Source organism: Daphnia carinata, chromosome 1 (assembly GCF_022539665.2).
Source record: "Daphnia carinata strain CSIRO-1 chromosome 1, CSIRO_AGI_Dcar_HiC_V3, whole genome shotgun sequence".
NCBI classification, from domain to species: Eukaryota; Metazoa; Arthropoda; class Branchiopoda; order Diplostraca; family Daphniidae; genus Daphnia; species Daphnia carinata.
This window is the reverse complement of record NC_081331.1, coordinates 13996678-14013041: the sequence shown is the minus strand read 5'-3', so window position 1 is coordinate 14013041 and position 16364 is coordinate 13996678. Positions and strand designations below refer to the sequence as shown.

General features: G+C 41.0%; 6 protein-coding genes and 1 pseudogene across 13 annotated transcripts; all 7 read right to left on the bottom strand.

The window, feature by feature from the left end:
- Positions 1-149: 149 nt before the first annotated feature.
- On the bottom strand, positions 150-720 carry LOC130691618 (endocuticle structural glycoprotein SgAbd-3-like). The gene is made up of 3 exons (XM_059495130.1): positions 667-720; positions 475-590; positions 150-414 (listed from the first exon to the last, which is right to left on the bottom strand). The coding sequence occupies exons 1-3, from the start codon at positions 673-675 to the stop codon at positions 150-152; spliced, it is 390 nt and encodes a 129-aa protein (XP_059351113.1). The 5' UTR covers positions 676-720.
- A 1009-nt stretch (positions 721-1729) lies between these two features.
- Positions 1730-2330, bottom strand: LOC130691603 (larval cuticle protein 1-like). Its single transcript, XM_057514561.2, has 3 exons — positions 2280-2330; positions 2075-2193; positions 1730-2004 (listed from the first exon to the last, which is right to left on the bottom strand). Exons 1-3 carry the CDS (start codon positions 2286-2288, stop codon positions 1749-1751), a joined length of 384 nt encoding a protein of 127 aa, XP_057370544.1. The 5' UTR covers positions 2289-2330; the 3' UTR covers positions 1730-1748.
- Positions 2331-3181: 851 nt separating this feature from the next.
- Positions 3182-16045, bottom strand: LOC130691611 (larval cuticle protein LCP-22-like). 4 transcript variants are annotated; one of them, XM_059494997.1, is made up of 3 exons: positions 14362-14508; positions 14169-14284; positions 3182-3502 (listed from the first exon to the last, which is right to left on the bottom strand). In XM_059494997.1, exons 1-3 carry the CDS (start codon positions 14368-14370, stop codon positions 3247-3249), a joined length of 381 nt encoding a protein of 126 aa, XP_059350980.1. In that variant the 5' UTR covers positions 14371-14508; the 3' UTR covers positions 3182-3246. The 4 variants fall into 4 exon arrangements, with proteins under 4 accessions (XP_059350980.1, XP_059350977.1, XP_059350973.1 ...); XM_059494994.1 differs by lacking the exons at positions 3182-3502; positions 14169-14284; positions 14362-14508 and adding exons at positions 13733-14101; positions 15741-15856; positions 15931-16045; XM_059494990.1 differs by lacking the exons at positions 3182-3502; positions 14362-14508 and adding exons at positions 13733-14101; positions 15931-15954.
- On the bottom strand, positions 4501-8289 carry LOC130691610 (endocuticle structural glycoprotein SgAbd-3-like). 3 transcript variants are annotated; one of them, XM_057514574.2, is made up of 3 exons: positions 8186-8209; positions 4858-4973; positions 4501-4797 (listed from the first exon to the last, which is right to left on the bottom strand). In XM_057514574.2, exons 1-3 carry the CDS (start codon positions 8192-8194, stop codon positions 4542-4544), a joined length of 381 nt encoding a protein of 126 aa, XP_057370557.1. In that variant the 5' UTR covers positions 8195-8209; the 3' UTR covers positions 4501-4541. The 3 variants fall into 3 exon arrangements, with proteins under 3 accessions (XP_057370557.1, XP_057370556.1, XP_057370560.1); XM_057514573.2 differs by lacking the exon at positions 8186-8209 and adding an exon at positions 5049-5100; XM_057514577.2 differs by lacking the exons at positions 4501-4797; positions 4858-4973 and adding exons at positions 7530-7921; positions 7997-8112 and having other exon boundaries at positions 8186-8289.
- Positions 6137-9751, bottom strand: LOC130691606 (endocuticle structural glycoprotein SgAbd-3-like). 3 transcript variants are annotated; one of them, XM_057514566.2, is made up of 3 exons: positions 9677-9751; positions 6502-6620; positions 6137-6432 (listed from the first exon to the last, which is right to left on the bottom strand). In XM_057514566.2, exons 1-3 carry the CDS (start codon positions 9683-9685, stop codon positions 6177-6179), a joined length of 384 nt encoding a protein of 127 aa, XP_057370549.1. In that variant the 5' UTR covers positions 9686-9751; the 3' UTR covers positions 6137-6176. The 3 variants fall into 3 exon arrangements, with proteins under 3 accessions (XP_057370549.1, XP_057370550.1, XP_057370548.1); XM_057514567.2 differs by lacking the exon at positions 9677-9751 and adding an exon at positions 6691-6740; XM_057514565.2 differs by lacking the exons at positions 6137-6432; positions 6502-6620 and adding exons at positions 9161-9417; positions 9487-9605 and having other exon boundaries at positions 9677-9731.
- On the bottom strand, positions 10525-11252 carry LOC130691596 (larval cuticle protein 1-like; annotated as a pseudogene).
- LOC130691613 (endocuticle structural glycoprotein SgAbd-3-like) lies at positions 12225-12957 on the bottom strand. Its single transcript, XM_057514581.2, has 3 exons — positions 12860-12957; positions 12669-12784; positions 12225-12610 (listed from the first exon to the last, which is right to left on the bottom strand). The coding sequence occupies exons 1-3, from the start codon at positions 12866-12868 to the stop codon at positions 12355-12357; spliced, it is 381 nt and encodes a 126-aa protein (XP_057370564.1). The 5' UTR covers positions 12869-12957; the 3' UTR covers positions 12225-12354.
- Positions 16046-16364: the final 319 nt, after the last annotated feature.

Below are 16364 nucleotides of genomic sequence, written 5' to 3'. Positions count from 1 at the left end.
AGCAGTTAAGAAGGAAAAACAGTTTGAATGAAAATGAATTTTCTTTATTTAAAAAAAAAAAGGACTAATTACATTGGGCTTTACAAAGTGGCAACATATTCAAACATTTTTCGAGTGGCTTCATGTTGATGGGTGATATATGCGCGGGCTTACAGAACACCAGCAGCCTTCAAATCGGCCAACATCTTCACGACATGTTCGGGCATCGGGGGAGGAGTGGGCAAATGCCGCAAATGATCACCGGTGGCCTGGAAACCGTTCTCATCAGCAACCAAGTTGGCAGTGATGATAACGCCGTCCGGAGAAGTGTACGAGTAAGATCCTTTGGAAACAGTTCCAATATCTTCATCTTTGGGTCCGACTTTCTTCTGGTTGCCGCTCTCTGACATTTTTGTGCCATCGGCGCTCTCGAAACTGCAAGAGTTTATCAGATTTTTAATGCAGTCCAGAAAAGGTAATTGCAAATGAGCTTACTTGAAAGAGTAGCTGCCATCAGCGTTCATTTCGCTGTTGGATGAAATAATTTCAATGGGTTTCTTGTCACCTTGTGGTGCAGCCAAAGCCAGGGCCAAGAAAGCGAGAGCGATAATCTGTTATGACATAACAAAGACAGTAAACTAAAAAATTGAAAAGGGAAAGGAAACTGAAATTCAAGTAATCGCTTACGAATTTCATTCTGGTAAGTTTGGTTGTTTGGATCCTTGTTTGGAGACTGTTGAGGAGGATGTGTGATGATAGTCGGACATGCTGGCCGTCATTTATATCCTCCTCTCCTTGCACACGAAGGGTGTGCTTACTTTCGAGACAATGGATATCGATGCCAATATTTTCAGAGAGGCTTTCGTTTCCTTTCTTAAAATTTGTGGGACGGCTCACGATTTTTGCATATCCAAAACACTACGATATTCCTTGAGAACGGAGTGTCTTCCGACTAAAGGTGTTTGGTATGAAACCTTCACCCGTCTCTCGTGAATCTGGAAAAGGAGTAGGGAAATCTGCGTTGAATGTGATGCTTAATTGGCAAAGAAATCGAACTGTCTATAGACACATATTTAGAGTTTCTGGAACGACTGCTGCTTTTTCTTTTTCACATCTTTGATTATCAAATTCGAAATATAAACAATGGTCAATGACAAATGTAATTCTGAAATATCCCATAAATCACACGGCGTCTTCTAACAAAGCTGACAAACGAATTGAAGAGTTTAGAATAATTTTTTCGTTGACCAGGGACTAAATGTATACTAGGCTATCCCATTGGTTGAAAATAAAGTTACATCTTTTGCATCCCTAACTTGTTTCGGTGACGGAAGTGTATTCGGTACTTCGAATTCAAACGAAGCAAGATTCCGTTCTTTATAATGTCGCATTTTAAGACATCCCTTATAACCAAGTTATGGATGATTGTGATTTGAATGACAAGTTATTCGAAGCCGCTTTGTCGGCAGACCATTTTTTTTTCTATACATTACCTTATGAATGTCGTTCTATAAAATGCAACAAACTATTCCGCTGCGTTTCGTCTTTTGAATTAAAACAAACACATTACACATCAAGTTTTTCCTAGATTCGTTATTCTGTAAAGCAAGGGTTTTCGCCACTTCGCAAGAGTAATTAAGGACAGGGTTTGACGGAAGAAAAATTGGCTGTATTTTCACGAGGATAAAATGGACAACAAACTGCGAAACTTGTACAAAGCGATTGGGACACTAATTGGATCATGTTTGTGCAGGTAATACGGGAACAGTTTACAGAAGACCAGCAGCTTTCAAGTCGGCGAGGAGCTTGACGACGTGCTCGGGCATCGGGGGAGGAGTTGGCAAATGATCACCGGTGGCCTGGAAACCGTTCTCATCAGCAACCCAGTTGACGGTGATGACGACGCCATCGGGGCTGGTGTAAGAGTAAGATCCTTTAGAGACGGTTCCAATGTCTTCGGGTTTAGATCCGACTTGTTTCTGGTTGCCGCTTTCTGAAACTTTCGTGCCATCGGCGCTCTCGAATCTGTAGACGAAATTGGTATCCATTTGTGGATTATATACACAGGTCAAACAATAGAGAAGAAATAACTTACGCAAAAGAATAGCTTCCATCAGCATTTGTTTCGATGTTGGACGAAATAATCTCAATGGGCTTCTTGTCTCCTTGAGGTGCAGCAAAAGCCACAGCAAAGAAAGCGAGAGCGATGATCGACTGTTGTACAACAACGAGAATAGATTAAACACCAAGAACACGAGGAAGTAAATGAGTTAAACATTAGGTTTAAATTTTAAGGTTACCAATTTCATTTTTAAGAAGTGTTGGGATTCTGTTGCTCTTCTGAGGATAGCTGAGAATGAAGTGTGATGTTATTCCAGTAGAAACCATCATTTTATATTCGTCGGCGGTCTAGAATTCAAGGGCCTTCCCACATTCTGAATGGGTGTAGGGATTCCATTCATTCCGCAGAAAATCCGTTCCAAACAGTGGGGAAAGAAACGTCAATGTTCCGAACTTCAGTATGCAACCGAGAGTTGGTGGCCTTTCACTGAAATAAAAGTTGGCACGGAGCCATTAGAGGCATCTCTTCGGTCAGCTAAGAGACCCCGCAAAAATGTCAGGAAACGTCGATGGAGGCTTGTATGAGTTTAGCAAAATTGAGGAAAGAAACGAGTTTCGTTCAGAGTAAATTTTTTCTAATTTGTTGCATTCACTGTTTCGTTCCACAACATTAGGTTACTAGATTACTGTCAACGAGCAAGCCTTCATAGGAAATTTCAGAATACGATGTTTTAATAAAAGCCAACAAATCTGATGGGAAGGGACTTTATTCCGGAAAAACTAACTAGCAGCATTTCGTATGCTTTAATGGCATGCCAACGCTATAGTTTAATATGAAAACATTAATCACAACTAGACGTTTGTTTCATTATGTTGTTCACAATGAAATCTGCGTAAAAATCGGAAAATAGCATCATTGCGTAAAAAGTGAAATTTGATCGCGAAAAAACATATTCCGTAGATGATGAGATTAGGTTTATTGCCATAAATCAGCAAGTATGAAGCCTTGACCGTTTCATTTATAACTGGCAACAATTTGTTGGTTTTTGTAGTAAGTAAATGAGAATCGGTTTTACGGAACTAGACGTTTATTATGTATTCTACTCCCAGAAAAAGTTGGGAGCCTTTGGAGTGATACAAAGTGATCAGATCAATTTCATTTTTGGTTGTGTGATTTACATGTTGATGGGCAATATATGCACAGGTTTAGAGAACACCAGCAGCCTTCAAATCGGCCAACATCTTCACGACGTGCTCGGGCATCGGGGGAGGAGTGGGCAAATGATCACCGGTAGCCTGAAAACCGTTCTCGTCGGCAACCCAGTTGACGGTGAGGACGACGCCATCGGGGGTGGTGTAAGAGTAAGATCCTTTGGATACAGTTCCAATATCCTCGGGCTTAGGTCCGACTTGCTTCTGGTTGCCGCTCTCTGACACTTTAGTGCCATCAGCGCTCACAAAACTTTGTAAATAAATCGGAGTTGATCTTTTTCAGCAAAAAAGAGGGACAACAATGAGTAGTTGAACTTACTCGAAAGCGTAGCTTCCATCTGCGTTCATTTCGCTATTGGATGAAATAATCTCAATGGGCTTCTTGTCTCCTTGCGGTGCGGCAATGGCAACAGCCAAGAAAGCGAGAGCGATGATCTGTTTAAACCCCAGAATGAAAACGATTTAAAAGTATGAATTTGTAATAGAAATCTGCTAAAGAAAGACTCACGAATTTCATTTTTGCGAATTTTGGATTATCCTGTTGTTCTTCTGGAGAAGGCTGTGAGAGGATTGTGATGATGGTTGTCGGCAGGTTCTTCTTATATGTACCCCACTCGGACTGAAAGCTGAGGGTCGTTCCCTTCTCTTAAAAAGATGAATGGACTCTCTGAAAGCCTCCTTACGATGCCCATTTTCAAAAAGAAACTTCGAACGATGACATAAGGCACCCACTTATCGGGTAACACTTAGAAATCGAGCTTGAAACTACCCCCGTCCCTGTTTATATTATCGAAGAAACTATGGGCCTTACGAACAGATGAATTTAACTTTTTTTATTCTTATAAAATGTTGCATCCCAGTGATGTATTTTAATAATTATAGTTCGATTTTTGAAAACAAAAAATTTAACGAATTCAAAAGTCGGGCTTATTTTGTCGGGCTTATTTTGTCGGGCTTATTTTTTAAGACCAACCTTTTTTAAAAACAAAATCGGACTTAAAATTTTGACGAAATCTTACCCGTTATGATCCATTCAAAATAAAACAAATAAGAAAACGCGGACAACATTCCAAATTCTTTAACTTATTTCTAGTAATCGTTGAAAACGCAAACAATTGCCCAGGGAATCATCTCTCATCTAGCAGTTTAGAAGAAAAACAATGTGAATTGGAAATGAATTTTTCTTTATTAAAAAAAAAGGACTAATTACATTGGACTTTACAAAGTAGCAACATATTCAAAATTTTTTTTCCAGTGGCTTCAAGTTGATAGGGGATGCATGCACGGGCTCACAGAACACCAGCAGCCTTCAAATCGGCCAACATCTTCACAACATGCTCGGGCATGGGGGGAGGAGTTGGCAAATGATCACCAGTGGCCTGGAATCCGTTCTCATCAGCGACCCAGTTGACCGTGATTACAACACCATCGGGAGAAGTGTAAGAGTAAGATCCTTTGGAGACAGTTCCGATATCTTCATCCTTGGGTCCGACTTTCTTCTGGTTGCCGCTCTCTGACACTTTTGTGCCATCGGCGCTCTCGAAACTGCAAGAGTTTATCAGATTTTTAATGCAGTCCAGAAAAAGTAATTGAAAATGAGCTTACTTGAAAGAGTAGCTGCCATCAGCGTTCATTTCGCTGTTGGATGAAATAATTTCAATGGGTTTCTTGTCACCTTGTGGTGCAGCCAAAGCCACGGCCAAGAAAGCGAGGGCGATAATCTGTTATGAAATAACAAAGATAATAAACTAAAGAATGAAAAGGGAAAGGAAACTGAAATTCAAGTAATCACTTACGAATTTCATTCTGGTAAGGTTGGTTGTTTCGATCCTTGACTGAAGACTGTTGAGGAGGATGTGTGATGATAGTCGGACGTGCTGGCTGCCATTTATATCCCTCCTTTCCTTGTACACGAAGGGTGTGCTCACTTCAGAGACTATGGATATCGATGCCAATACAGACAGAGGCTTTCGTTTCCTTACTTTACATTGTAGGACGGCTCACGATTATTGCATCTTTGAGACACTACAAGATTCCTTTTAGAACGGATTGCCTTCCGACTAAACGTGTTTGGTATGAAACCTTCACCCCTCTCTCGTGAGTCTGGCAATGGAAGAGGGAAATCTTCCTTAAACGTGATAGCTTAATTGGCAAAGAAATCGGACTGCCTATACACACATATTTCAAATTTGGGCAATGGCAGCTGCTTTTTCTTTTTCAAATCTTTGATTATCAAATATAAAATACAGTATAAACAACGGTCAACGACAAATGTAAGTTTTAAACCCCATAAATCACCGATAATTGGATGAATAAAAACTTAGGTTTAAAAAGGGTACCTTCAAACAAGGCTGACAAACGAATTAAAAAGTTTGAGAATAATTTCTTCATTGACCAGGGACTAAAAATATATCCTAGCCTATCACATTAGTAGAAAATAAAGTTACACCTGTTGCATCCCTAGCGTGTTTCTGTGACGTAAGTGTATTCGGCACTTGAATTTCAAACGAAGCAAGATTCCGCTCTTTATAATGTCACATTTTTTAAGACGTCCCTTATAACCAATTTATGGATGATTGGGATTTTAATGACAAGTTATTCGAAGTCGGTTTGTCGACAGGCCATTTTTTCTATACATATTGCTACCTTATTAATTTCGTTCTATAAACGGCAACAAACTATTTCGCTGCGTTCCGCCTTTTGAATAAAAAAAAACATTACACATCAAGTTTTTGCTAGAATCGTTATTCTATTTCATCATTAATTGTTTTCGCCACCTCGCAAGAGAAATTAAGGAAAGGGTTTTACGGAAGTAAAATTGGATGTATTTTCACGAGAGAAAAAAATGGACAACACTGCGAAACTTGTACAAAGCGATTGGGACACTAATTGGATCATGTTTGTGCAGGTAATATGGGAACAGTTTACAGAAGACCAGCAGCTTTCAAATCGGCCAGCATCTTGACGACGTGCGCGGGCATCGGTGGCGGAGTGGGCAAATGATCACCGGTGGCCTGGAATCCGTTCTCATCGGCAACCCAGTTGACGGTGAGAGTGACACCATCGGGAGAGAGGTAAGAGTAAGATCCTCGGGAAACGGTGCCAATATCCTCGGGTTTAGGTCCAACTTGTTTCTGGCTGCCGCTTTCTGAAACTTTCGTGCCATCGGCGCTCTCGAATCTGTAGACGTAATTGATATCCATTTGGGGATTAAATACACAGGTCACACAGAGAAGAGACGTAACTTACGCAAAAGAATAGCTTCCATCAGCATTTGCTTCGATGTTGGACGAGATAATTTCAATGGGCTTCTTGTCTCCTTGAGGTGCAGCAAAAGCCACAGCCAAGAAAGCGAGAGCTACGATCGACTGTTTTACAACAACGAGAAAAACACAAAGAAGTAAATGAATTAAAGTTTTTCATTTGATTAAACCTTACCAATTTCATTTTTAGCAAGTATTGGGATTCTGTTGCTCTTCTGAGGAAAGCTGAGAATGAAGTGTGATGCTATTCCAGTAGAAACCATCATTTTATATTCGTCGGCGGTATGAAATTCAAGGGCCTTTCCACTTTCTGAAAGGGTGTAGGGATTCCGTTCATTTCACAAAGAATCCGTTCCAAACTGATGTGGAGAAGGAAACGTCAATGTTCCGAACTTCAGTAAGCAACCGAGAGTTGGTGGCCTTTCACAGAAGCCATTAGACTCACCTCTGCGGTCAGTTTGGAGCCCCCGCAAAAATGTCAACAGTGTCGATGGAAGCAATTGCGCAATAGAGTAAAAATGGGAGTAAAAGTGGGTTTTCTTTACGGTAAATTTTTCCTAATTGGCGGCATTCGCTGTTTCGTTCCGCAACATTAGGCTACTAGGTTACTGTCAACGAGCAAGCCTTTGCAAGAACTTACAACATACGATGTTTTAATAAAAGCCAAGAGATTTGATGGGAAGGAACTTAATTTAGAAAAAGCTAACTAGCAGCATTCTATTATGCATATGCATATGCATGTTTTATTATTGCATACCAACGCCATATTCAAAAATGAAAACGTTAATCACAATTGGACGTTTGCCTTATTATCTCGTTCACTATCAAGCCTGCGTAAAAAGCGGAAATAGTATCATTGCGCACAAAGCGAAAGTCGGTCGCGAAAGAACATATTCCTTGGATGATGGGCTTGGATTTATTGCCATACATCAATCAGCAAGTAAGAAGTCTTTATTGTTTCATTTACAAATGGCAACAATTTGTTGGCTTTTGTAATAAGTAAAAGAGAATCGGTTTTACGGAACTAGACGTTTATTATGTATTTTACTCCCAGAAAAAGTTGGGAGCCTTTGGAGTGGCACAAAGTGATCGGAGCAATTTAGTTTTTGGTTGTGTGATTTACATGTTGATAAGTAATATATGTGCAGGTTTACAGAACACCAGCAGCCTTCAGATCGGCCAACATCTTCACGACGTGCTCGGGCATGGGTGGAGGAGTAGGCAAATGATCACCGGTGGCTTGGAATCCATTTTCATCAGCGACCCAATTGACGGTGAGGACAACACCATCGGGAGAAGTGTAAGAGTAAGATCCTTTGGAGACGGTTCCAATGTCTTCGGACTTAGGTCCGACTTGCTTCTGGCTACCGCTCTCCGACACCTTGGTACCATCCTCACTCTCGAAACTGTGACATGGAGATGAAATTCATTCCTAATGTAACAAGTCGTCGTAAATTATTATTATTGAAGGGTTAACTTACGAAAAAGAATAGCTTCCATCGGCGTTCATTTCGCTATTGGATGAGATAATTTCAATAGGCTTCTTGTCTTCTTGTGGTGCAGCAATGGCAACAGCCAAGAAAGCGAGAGCGATGATCTATTCGAATGCCAGAATGAATTCGTCTTAAAAGTATGAACATGTAATAGAAATCTGCTGAAGAAAGACTTACGAATTTCATTTTTGCGAGTTTTGGATTATCCTGTTGTTCTTCTGGAGAAGGTTGAGGGAGGATTGTGCTGATGGTTGTCGGTAGGTTCTTCTTATATGTACCCCAGACAGCCGAAACCTGAGGGTCGTTCCCTTCTCTTATGAGGAAGAATTGACTCTCCCAAAGTCTTCTCCCGATCCGACTTCCACTCAAAAACTTCGGACGGTAGCATTCTATTACTCTGTGATTCCTCATCAGAAAGGTAGCTAGGCGAATGCTTTCGAATGGATGTCTCTTCGAGTGAAAGTTGAGTAAAAGCACGATAGCCACCAACGGTCCCAATCATGGTAATGTTTGAAACGAGTGAAGTGCAGCATTGTAACATTTTATTTTCATCACTTATAATATCGTATTATAATTCCGAAGAAAATGATACTGATTCTACTACTTTGCAACGACAACCGGGGACGCGTTGGAAATGTTTCAAACTTGGAAAGATTTATTTGAAATGGACGACATTTCATTTATTAAAACTTCTCAGGGCGGTGTTTGTTCAGCAAGATTTCCTTGTGGCAATAAAGCTGTTTAACTCTTTACTCGACTCAAGTTTTTGAACTGAAAAAAAAGCGTATTGTTGTACGTCTCTCGGAAAGAGGGGCATCCAATATTCCCTTTATAAATGATACCTTATCCTCATTATAACACAGTATAGAAACGCACAATATAGTATTTTCAGCTATTTTCTTTGACGAATGGCAGGCGGCACTCCAAATGCCTTAATTTTAACGTTGCCAGCCTAATCACTCGTAGAATGGCCTGGCACGTATGAATCGTTTGTCTTTCAGTTAATATAATACGAAAACATTTTAAATGAAAAAATTTCTCTGTATTTTGTCTAGGCGGAAATAAGGGGAAACAATTGAATTTTTACAAAATGAAGACGGATCCAAAATCTCGGTTGTACGGCGTCAAAATGATGAGTAATGTATAGACAGATTTACAGAAGACCAGCAGCTTTGAGATCGGCCAACATCTTCACGACATGCTCGGGCATGGGAGGAGGAGTTGGCAAATGATCACCAGTGGCCTGGAATCCGTTCTCATCAGCGACCCAGTTGACCGTGAGGACGACACCATCGGGAGTAGTGAAAGAATAAGATCCTTTAGAGACGGTTCCGATATCTTCGGGTTTAGGTCCGACTTGCTTTTGGCTGCCGCTCTCTGACACTTTCGTGCCATCGGCACTCTCGAATCTGTAGACGTAATTGGTATCCATTGTGGATTAAATACACAAATCCCAAAATAGAGAAGAAATAACTTACGCAAAAGAATAGCTTCCATCAGCATTTGCTTCGCTGTTAGATGAAATAATCTCAATGGGCTTCTTGTCTCCTTGAGGCGCAGCAAAAGCGACGGCCAAGAAAGCGAAAGCGACGACCGACTGTCGTAGAACGAAGGGAATACACAAATGAAAGTAAAAGAATTAAAGATTATTTGAGACTTTACTCGTACCAGTTTCATTTTTGACAAGTGTTGGGATTCTGTTGCTCTTCTGAGGACAGCTGAGAAAGAAATGTGATGATCTTTCCAGCATCAGCAATCTTTTATATTCGTCCGCGTTCTGAAAGTCAAGGGCCTTTCCACTTTCTGGATGAACGCATCGATTCCTGTGATTCCCTACAAGAATTCGCCTTTGATAGAAATGGAAAAAGAAAAGGCTAGTGTTCCGAAATTCAGTCCGCGCAACGGGGAGTTGGTGAACGTTCACCGAAATAAGTTGGCGCGGAGCCATTAGACGCACCTCTCTGCGGTCAGTTTAGAGCCCCCGCAAAATGTCAGCAATGTCGATGGAAGCTTGTATACGGAGTAAAAGTGAGTAAAGAAATGTGTTTTCGTTCGCAGTAGGTTTTTCTTATTAGACCGCATTCATTATTTCATTCTGCAGCTTTAATTAACAGGGGGGGTTACAGTCACGGGGTTACAGTCACGCATGTCCTTATAGAAAGTTTAAGAGCATGAAATCTTAATAAGAATCGACACATTTGATGTGCAGGGCATATTTTCTGTAATAGTGCTAGTAAACGAATTGACTTGCGTACTTCAGTTATGCCCATAACACTATTTAAATGAAAACGTTAATCCAAAGTAGACGTGCATCTCGTTGTATCATCTATCTTCGAGTTTGCATAAAAAGCGGAAGTTGGGGGACATTACCTTGAAAATGAAAATTAATCACGAACAAACAGTCTGCGGAAGATGGATTGTGCATTTATTACAGCACATTAAACTTGTATTGTTGATTGATTCATTTGCAAGTAGCTGTAACATGTTGGTTGATTTAATAACGAAAAGCAAATCGGTTTTACGGAACTAGACGTTTGTTATGTATTTTACTCCCAGAAGAAAAGGGAACATTGCCGTTTAAAATGTACAAAGTGACCGGAACAATTTGATTTTGATTGAGTGGCAACATGTGATCGGATAATATACATGCACGGGTTTACAGGAGACCGGCAGCCTTCAGATCAGCCAACATCTTCACGACGTGCTCCGGCATGGGAGGAGGAGTGGGCAAGTGATCACCGGTGGCCTGGAATCCGTTCTCATCGGCAACCCAGTTGACGGTGAGGACAACACCGTCGGGTGTAGTGAAAGAGTAAGATCCTTTCGAGACAGTTCCGATATCTTCGGGCTTAGGTCCAACTTGTTTCTGGTTGCCGCTCTCTGACACTTTTGTGCCATCAGCGCTCACAAAACTGTGTAAATAAATAAAAGTTGATCTTTCCCAGCAAAAAAGAGGTGCAACAATGAGTAGTTTAACTTACTCGAAGGAGTAGCTTCCATCAGCGTTCATTTCACTGTTGGATGAAATAATCTCAATAGGTTTCTTGTCTCCCTGCGGTGCGGCAATGGCGACAGCCAAGAAAGCGAGAGCGATGATCTATTTAAACGCCAGAATGAATGAGGTTGGAAAGTACGAAGAAGTAAAAGAAATCAGCTGTAGGAAAGACTTACGAATTTCATTTTTTGCGAGTTTTGGATTATCCTGCTGTTCTTCTGGAGAAGGTTGAGGGAGGATTGTGATCATTGTTGTCGGCAGGTTCTTTTTATATGTACCGCACACGATTTGAAAGCTGAGGGTCGTTCCTTTCTCTTACGAGGAGGAATTGATGTTCTGCAGTCTCCCCCGATACCGATTCCCACTCGAAACCCTCGGACGATGGCATTTCACTGTTGTGCGATTACTAATCAGAAAGGTACACGAATGGCTTTGAACGAGTGCCATTTCAGGTGAAAGTTCTAAGCAGAAGCGCAACAGGCATCAACTGTCCAATTCACGAACATGTTAGGAATGGAAACTACAGCTTCCTTTTTTTTATATTTTGTGTTTACCACTTTCTGCTAGTTTGTAATAGCAACCAGGGGCTATTACATACCATATTAGAAATTTTTCTAACTTTAGAATATCCATTCAGAATGCTAGAAATTCGTTTGACGAATACTTCCTTCGGATGTATGTGACTCTTTTGATAAGCATCGATTATGCTGATGTATTGATAGGAAACGTTCCCTTTAAAACAAATAGAAGTTTCCGCTTCCCTGTGATACCCACGTTGGGCCTTTTCGGTCCTTTGGCCGGCCAAAACGTTCCCTTTAAAACAAATAGAAGTTTCCGCTTCCCTGTGATACACAATTCGTAATTCAACGCGAAATAGGGAATGCCTGTAAGTGATGAAACTAGATTTACATGAACTTATTGTATACAGAAGTTTAACTATTCCATTTTCGATGGTTTTCAAGTTTATGAACCAGTGAATCTGTACTGTCTAGCTCCTTTCGACAAGGAATTTTTCAAGTAGTTTTCCAATCAATTTTTTAAATGCTCAAACATCCTCGTGAATCCAGTACAGAAATAGGCATTAGTACACTCGGCTATCTGGTCCGACAAATGGATAACGGCCTTCCGAATGCCTTAACTTTGGCAACCTGTAGCCACTCATGAAACCAATAGCCAGCCAAAAGTCATTTGTCTTTCAATCGCCGCAGGAAAACAATAAAATGGGAAATATGTTTCTGTATTTTTTTCATGACAAAAAAAGAGGAATAATTACAGTGGACTTTACAAAGCGTAAACGGATTCAAAATTTTTGTTCTATGGCTACAAGTTGACGGGTGATATATGCACGGGCTTACAGAAGACCGGCAGCCTTCAAGTCGGCCAACATCTTCACGACATGGGCGGGCATCGGAGGAGGTGTAGGCAAATGATCACCGGTAGCCTGGAAACCGTTCTCATCAGCAACCCAGTTGACAGTGATGACGACACCGTCCGGAGAAGTGTACGAGTAAGATCCCTTGGAAACGGTGCCAATATCCTCTGCCTTGGGTCCGACTTTCTTCTGGTTGCCGCTCTCTGACACTTTTGTGCCATCAGCGCTCTCGAAACTGCAAGAGTTTGCGAGATTTAAAATCCAGTCACAAAATGTACTGCAAATGACCTTACTTGAAGGAGTAGCTGCCATCAGCATTCATTTCGCTGTTGGATGAAATAATTTCAATGGGTTTCTTGTCACCTTGCGGTGCAGCCAAAGCCACGGCCAAGAAAGCGAGGGCGATAATCTGTTATGAAATAACAAAGGTAATAAACTAAAGAATGAAAAGAGAAAGGAAACTGAAATTCAAGTAATCACTCACGAATTTCATTCTGGTAAATTTGGTTGTTTAGATCCTTGTCTGAAGACTGTTGAGGAGGATGTGTGATGATAGTCGGACATGCTGGCCGTCTTTTATACCCGTCCTTTCTTCCCATGCGCAGGGTGTGCTCTTTTGGGAACTATTGACGTCGATGCAAATATTTTCACAGAGCCTTTCGTATCCTTTCTTAAAATCTCTGGGACAGCACACGATTATTGCGTATCTGAAACGAGAGGTTCCATGGAAACGGGCTTTCCACCGACGAAAAATCTACGAAGACGTAACAAACCTCACCCGCCTTTCGTGAGTCTGGGTTGGAAATCTTTATTGAACATAATTGCTTCACATATCTGGAGTTTGTGGAGTGACAGCTGCTATTCTTTTTCTTATCTAAACACATCATGTACGGAATTAAAAGACCCTCTGAATGCTCCAACCGAAATCGGATGGATCTTGATAATCGAGTAAATCAGGAATGAGATTTTAAAAATATCATTCGGTATAGTTGGTGAAGGTTAAAACGAAAGAAGTGCAAATCCCACCGTCAATGTTTCCGGCTCGTTGCGGAGTTACATCTTCTACCTCTTTTCGTACGTTTTTGGCTTATGGAAACCCGAAAGGAGCAACTTTTCAGAGATGCTATTATCACAATATCTTTAATTACCGATTTATCACAAAAGGAAATTTTTGGAGGAACACCCTCAGAAACCTCTGTGTCAATATCTTTATTTAGAAAAAAAAAAGAATGAGAAAATGATTTTGTTGGATTTATACTTAATTTTCGGGGAAAGCCGCATGAAATTTTTCACTAGTGCTCGTTCTGTTTTCCCAGACGTAAAAATTGCCTGACCTCTTAGAAATTAACGAGAGAACTTTACGCAATTGGCTGTATTTTTCACGAGAAGAGCAGGAGGAACAACAACGCGAAACTTGTACAAAGCGAACAGAGCATGTATCACGTGTGTGTAGACAATACGGGAGCAAATTTACAGAAGACCAGCAGCTTTCAGATCGGCCAATAGTTTGACGACATGGGCGGGCATCGGAGGAGGTGTAGGCAAATGATCACCGGTAGCCTGGAAACCGTTCTCATCAGCAACCCAGTTGACAGTGATGACGACGCCGTCGGGGCTGGTGTAAGAATAAGATCCTTTAGAGACGGTTCCAATGTCTTCGGGTTTAGGTCCGACTTGTTTCTGGCTGCCGCTTTCCTGCACTTTAGTACCGTCCTCACTCTCGAAACTGTAGAATGAAAATGTTTGTTCTCAGTGTAAGAAAACGTGAATGAATGCTTGACATTCTAACTTACGCAAACGAGTAACTGCCATCGGCGTTCATTTCACTGTTGGATGAGATGATTTCAATTGGCTTCTTGTCTCCTTGCGGTGCGGCAATGGCGACGGCCAAGAAAGCGAGAGCGATGATCTGGATAGCGTCATGCGAAGACAAGCGATTAAGAAATTAGAATGGGAAAAATGACTCGAATAGACATGACAACATACGAATTTCATTCTGTGGGAGTTTCAGTTGTTCTGTTGCTCTTCTGAATACAGTTGAGAAAGAAGTGTGTTGATAGTGCCGTCTTTAAGCGGCTTTTATATTCCTCGGGTACTTTGAAAGTCGAAGGTCTTCTCACTTTCTGAACTGAGAAACTGGGATAGCGTTGGTTACATGCAACATTCTGCTAACCATCTCAAAGCGAAAGGAAGTGAGAGCATCTTTTCCACGTTTCGCATTCCTTAAAAAGTCAAAAGAAGATTCTTTTGAGTGAATAGTCCCATGCCAACGAAAGTGGTTGGCACGAAGCCACCGCAGACTATCACCCATCACAAAATCGTTACCTGAAAATTCGGGGAAAAAAATAATGTCCTTTCTGATAAAAGGCACCTTCCCTTTATTTACAGGAAAACATTTGATGAGTATTTAGCAAAAACTTCGTTATCTGTGCCCGCAAGATAGAAGTTATTCCAATTTTTTAATCGTTTTAACGAACGAGGAAAGTTTATTCTGTTGTTGATGGATCCATTATATATGATTGATATGTCAGTGTAGTTAGGTATGTCTATTGTAATGCTACCTAAATTATGCGATGGCTGATGAAGTTGACTAGGAGATTTAGAAAACACAATTTCCGCATTTCATCGTCATGCATTGCTAATAACCGCCTACAGTATAGACAACAATTTCTGGCTTGAAACTTCACCTGAATAAACACATTTCATTCAAGAGTCTAATTTTCTGCTTATTAGCGCATCTTTTTCAAATGCCATTCTTAAAGTATGTCTGCAGAATATCTTGGGGAAATTGTTTGTTTTTCAAAAGGGCAGTCCAAACGCAAAAGTATTTTCATTCTTTTGTGGCCTTTGTCATTCGGAAAGGGAAAGTTTACTTAACGCGACGGACGAAGATGAATACTATTTTTTACAGAAGTAAATTTGTTTGTATTTCGTCATCACAAGAAAAAGAGGGGAGTATTTTGTCACTGAAATTATACAAAGCGAACCAAGTCATTTCATTTAATAACATTTGAGCAAGGATGATGTGTTCAGTTTACAGAACACCGGCGGCCTTCAAGTCGGCGAGGAGCTTGACGACGTGCTCGGGCATCGGGGGAGGAGTGGGCAAATGATCACCGGTGGCCTGGAAACCGTTCTCATCAGCAACCCAGTTGACAGTGATGACGACGCCATCGGGAGAGGTGTAGGAGTAAGATCCCTTGGAGACGGTGCCGATGTCTTCGGGTTTAGGTCCAACTTGCTTCTGGGATCCGCTCTCCTGGATCTTGGTGCCATCAGCACTCTCAAAGCTGTGACACCAAGATGAGGTCATTCTTGGTGTAATAAAAAATTGTAAATTATCAGCAATTGAAGGATTAACTTACGCAAAGGAATAGCTTCCATCGGCATTCATTTCGCTATTGGATGAGATAATTTCAATAGGTTTCTTGTCTCCTTGCGGTGCGGCAATGGCGACAGCCAAGAAAGCGAGAGCGATGATCTATTTGAATGCCAGAATGAATGCGATTAAAAAGTATGAACATGTAACAAAAATCGGCTGTAGGAAAGACTTACGAATTTCATTTTTGCGAGTTTTGGATTATCCTGTTGTTCTTCTGGAGAAGGCTGTGAGAGGATTGTGCTGATGGTTGTCGTCAGGTTCTTCTTATATGTACCCCACTCGATCTGAAAGCTGAGGGTCGTTCCCTTCTCTTAAGAGTAAGAATTGACTCTCCCAACGTCTCCCTGCGATGCCGATTTTCAATCAGAAACTTCGGACGATGACATAAGGATCCAATTTGACCCAAATTTTTGGATAGAAAATACCCGTTCTCTGATTTACTATTGAATTCAGTAATTTTTATTGAGATACGGCAATTCAGTGAATGATAATCCACCTTCTATTACTTAGGAAACCACCCACTTAGAAACCGAGCTTGAAACCACCCCCGTCCCCGTTCCCATTAACGAAAGAAGCCAGACAACAATTTTGGTTTGGAAGTCAATCA

What these genes read in the sequence shown, in the direction of transcription:
- LOC130691606 (XM_057514566.2), bottom strand. An exon ending in GATGGAAGCTATTCTTTTGC is followed by an intron (nt 6,433 to 6,501) that starts GTAAGTTACGTC and finishes TTACGTCTACAG; the next exon opens with ATTCGAGAGCGCCGATGGCA.
- LOC130691610 (XM_057514577.2), bottom strand. An exon ending in GATGGAAGCTATTCTTTTTC is followed by an intron (nt 7,922 to 7,996) that starts GTAAGTTAACCC and finishes TCCATGTCACAG; the next exon opens with TTTCGAGAGTGAGGATGGTA.
- LOC130691611 (XM_059494994.1), bottom strand. An exon ending in GATGGAAGCTATTCCTTTGC is followed by an intron (nt 14,102 to 15,740) that starts GTAAGTTAATCC and finishes TTCATTCTACAG; the next exon opens with TTTCGAGAGTGAGGACGGTA.
- LOC130691618 (XM_059495130.1), bottom strand. An exon ending in GATGGCAGCTACTCTTTCAA is followed by an intron (nt 415 to 474) that starts GTAAGCTCATTT and finishes AAACTCTTGCAG; the next exon opens with TTTCGAGAGCGCCGATGGCA.
- LOC130691613 (XM_057514581.2), bottom strand. An exon ending in GATGGCAGCTACTCCTTCAA is followed by an intron (nt 12,611 to 12,668) that starts GTAAGGTCATTT and finishes AAACTCTTGCAG; the next exon opens with TTTCGAGAGCGCTGATGGCA.
- LOC130691603 (XM_057514561.2), bottom strand. An exon ending in GATGGAAGCTATTCTTTTGC is followed by an intron (nt 2,005 to 2,074) that starts GTAAGTTATTTC and finishes TTTCGTCTACAG; the next exon opens with ATTCGAGAGCGCCGATGGCA.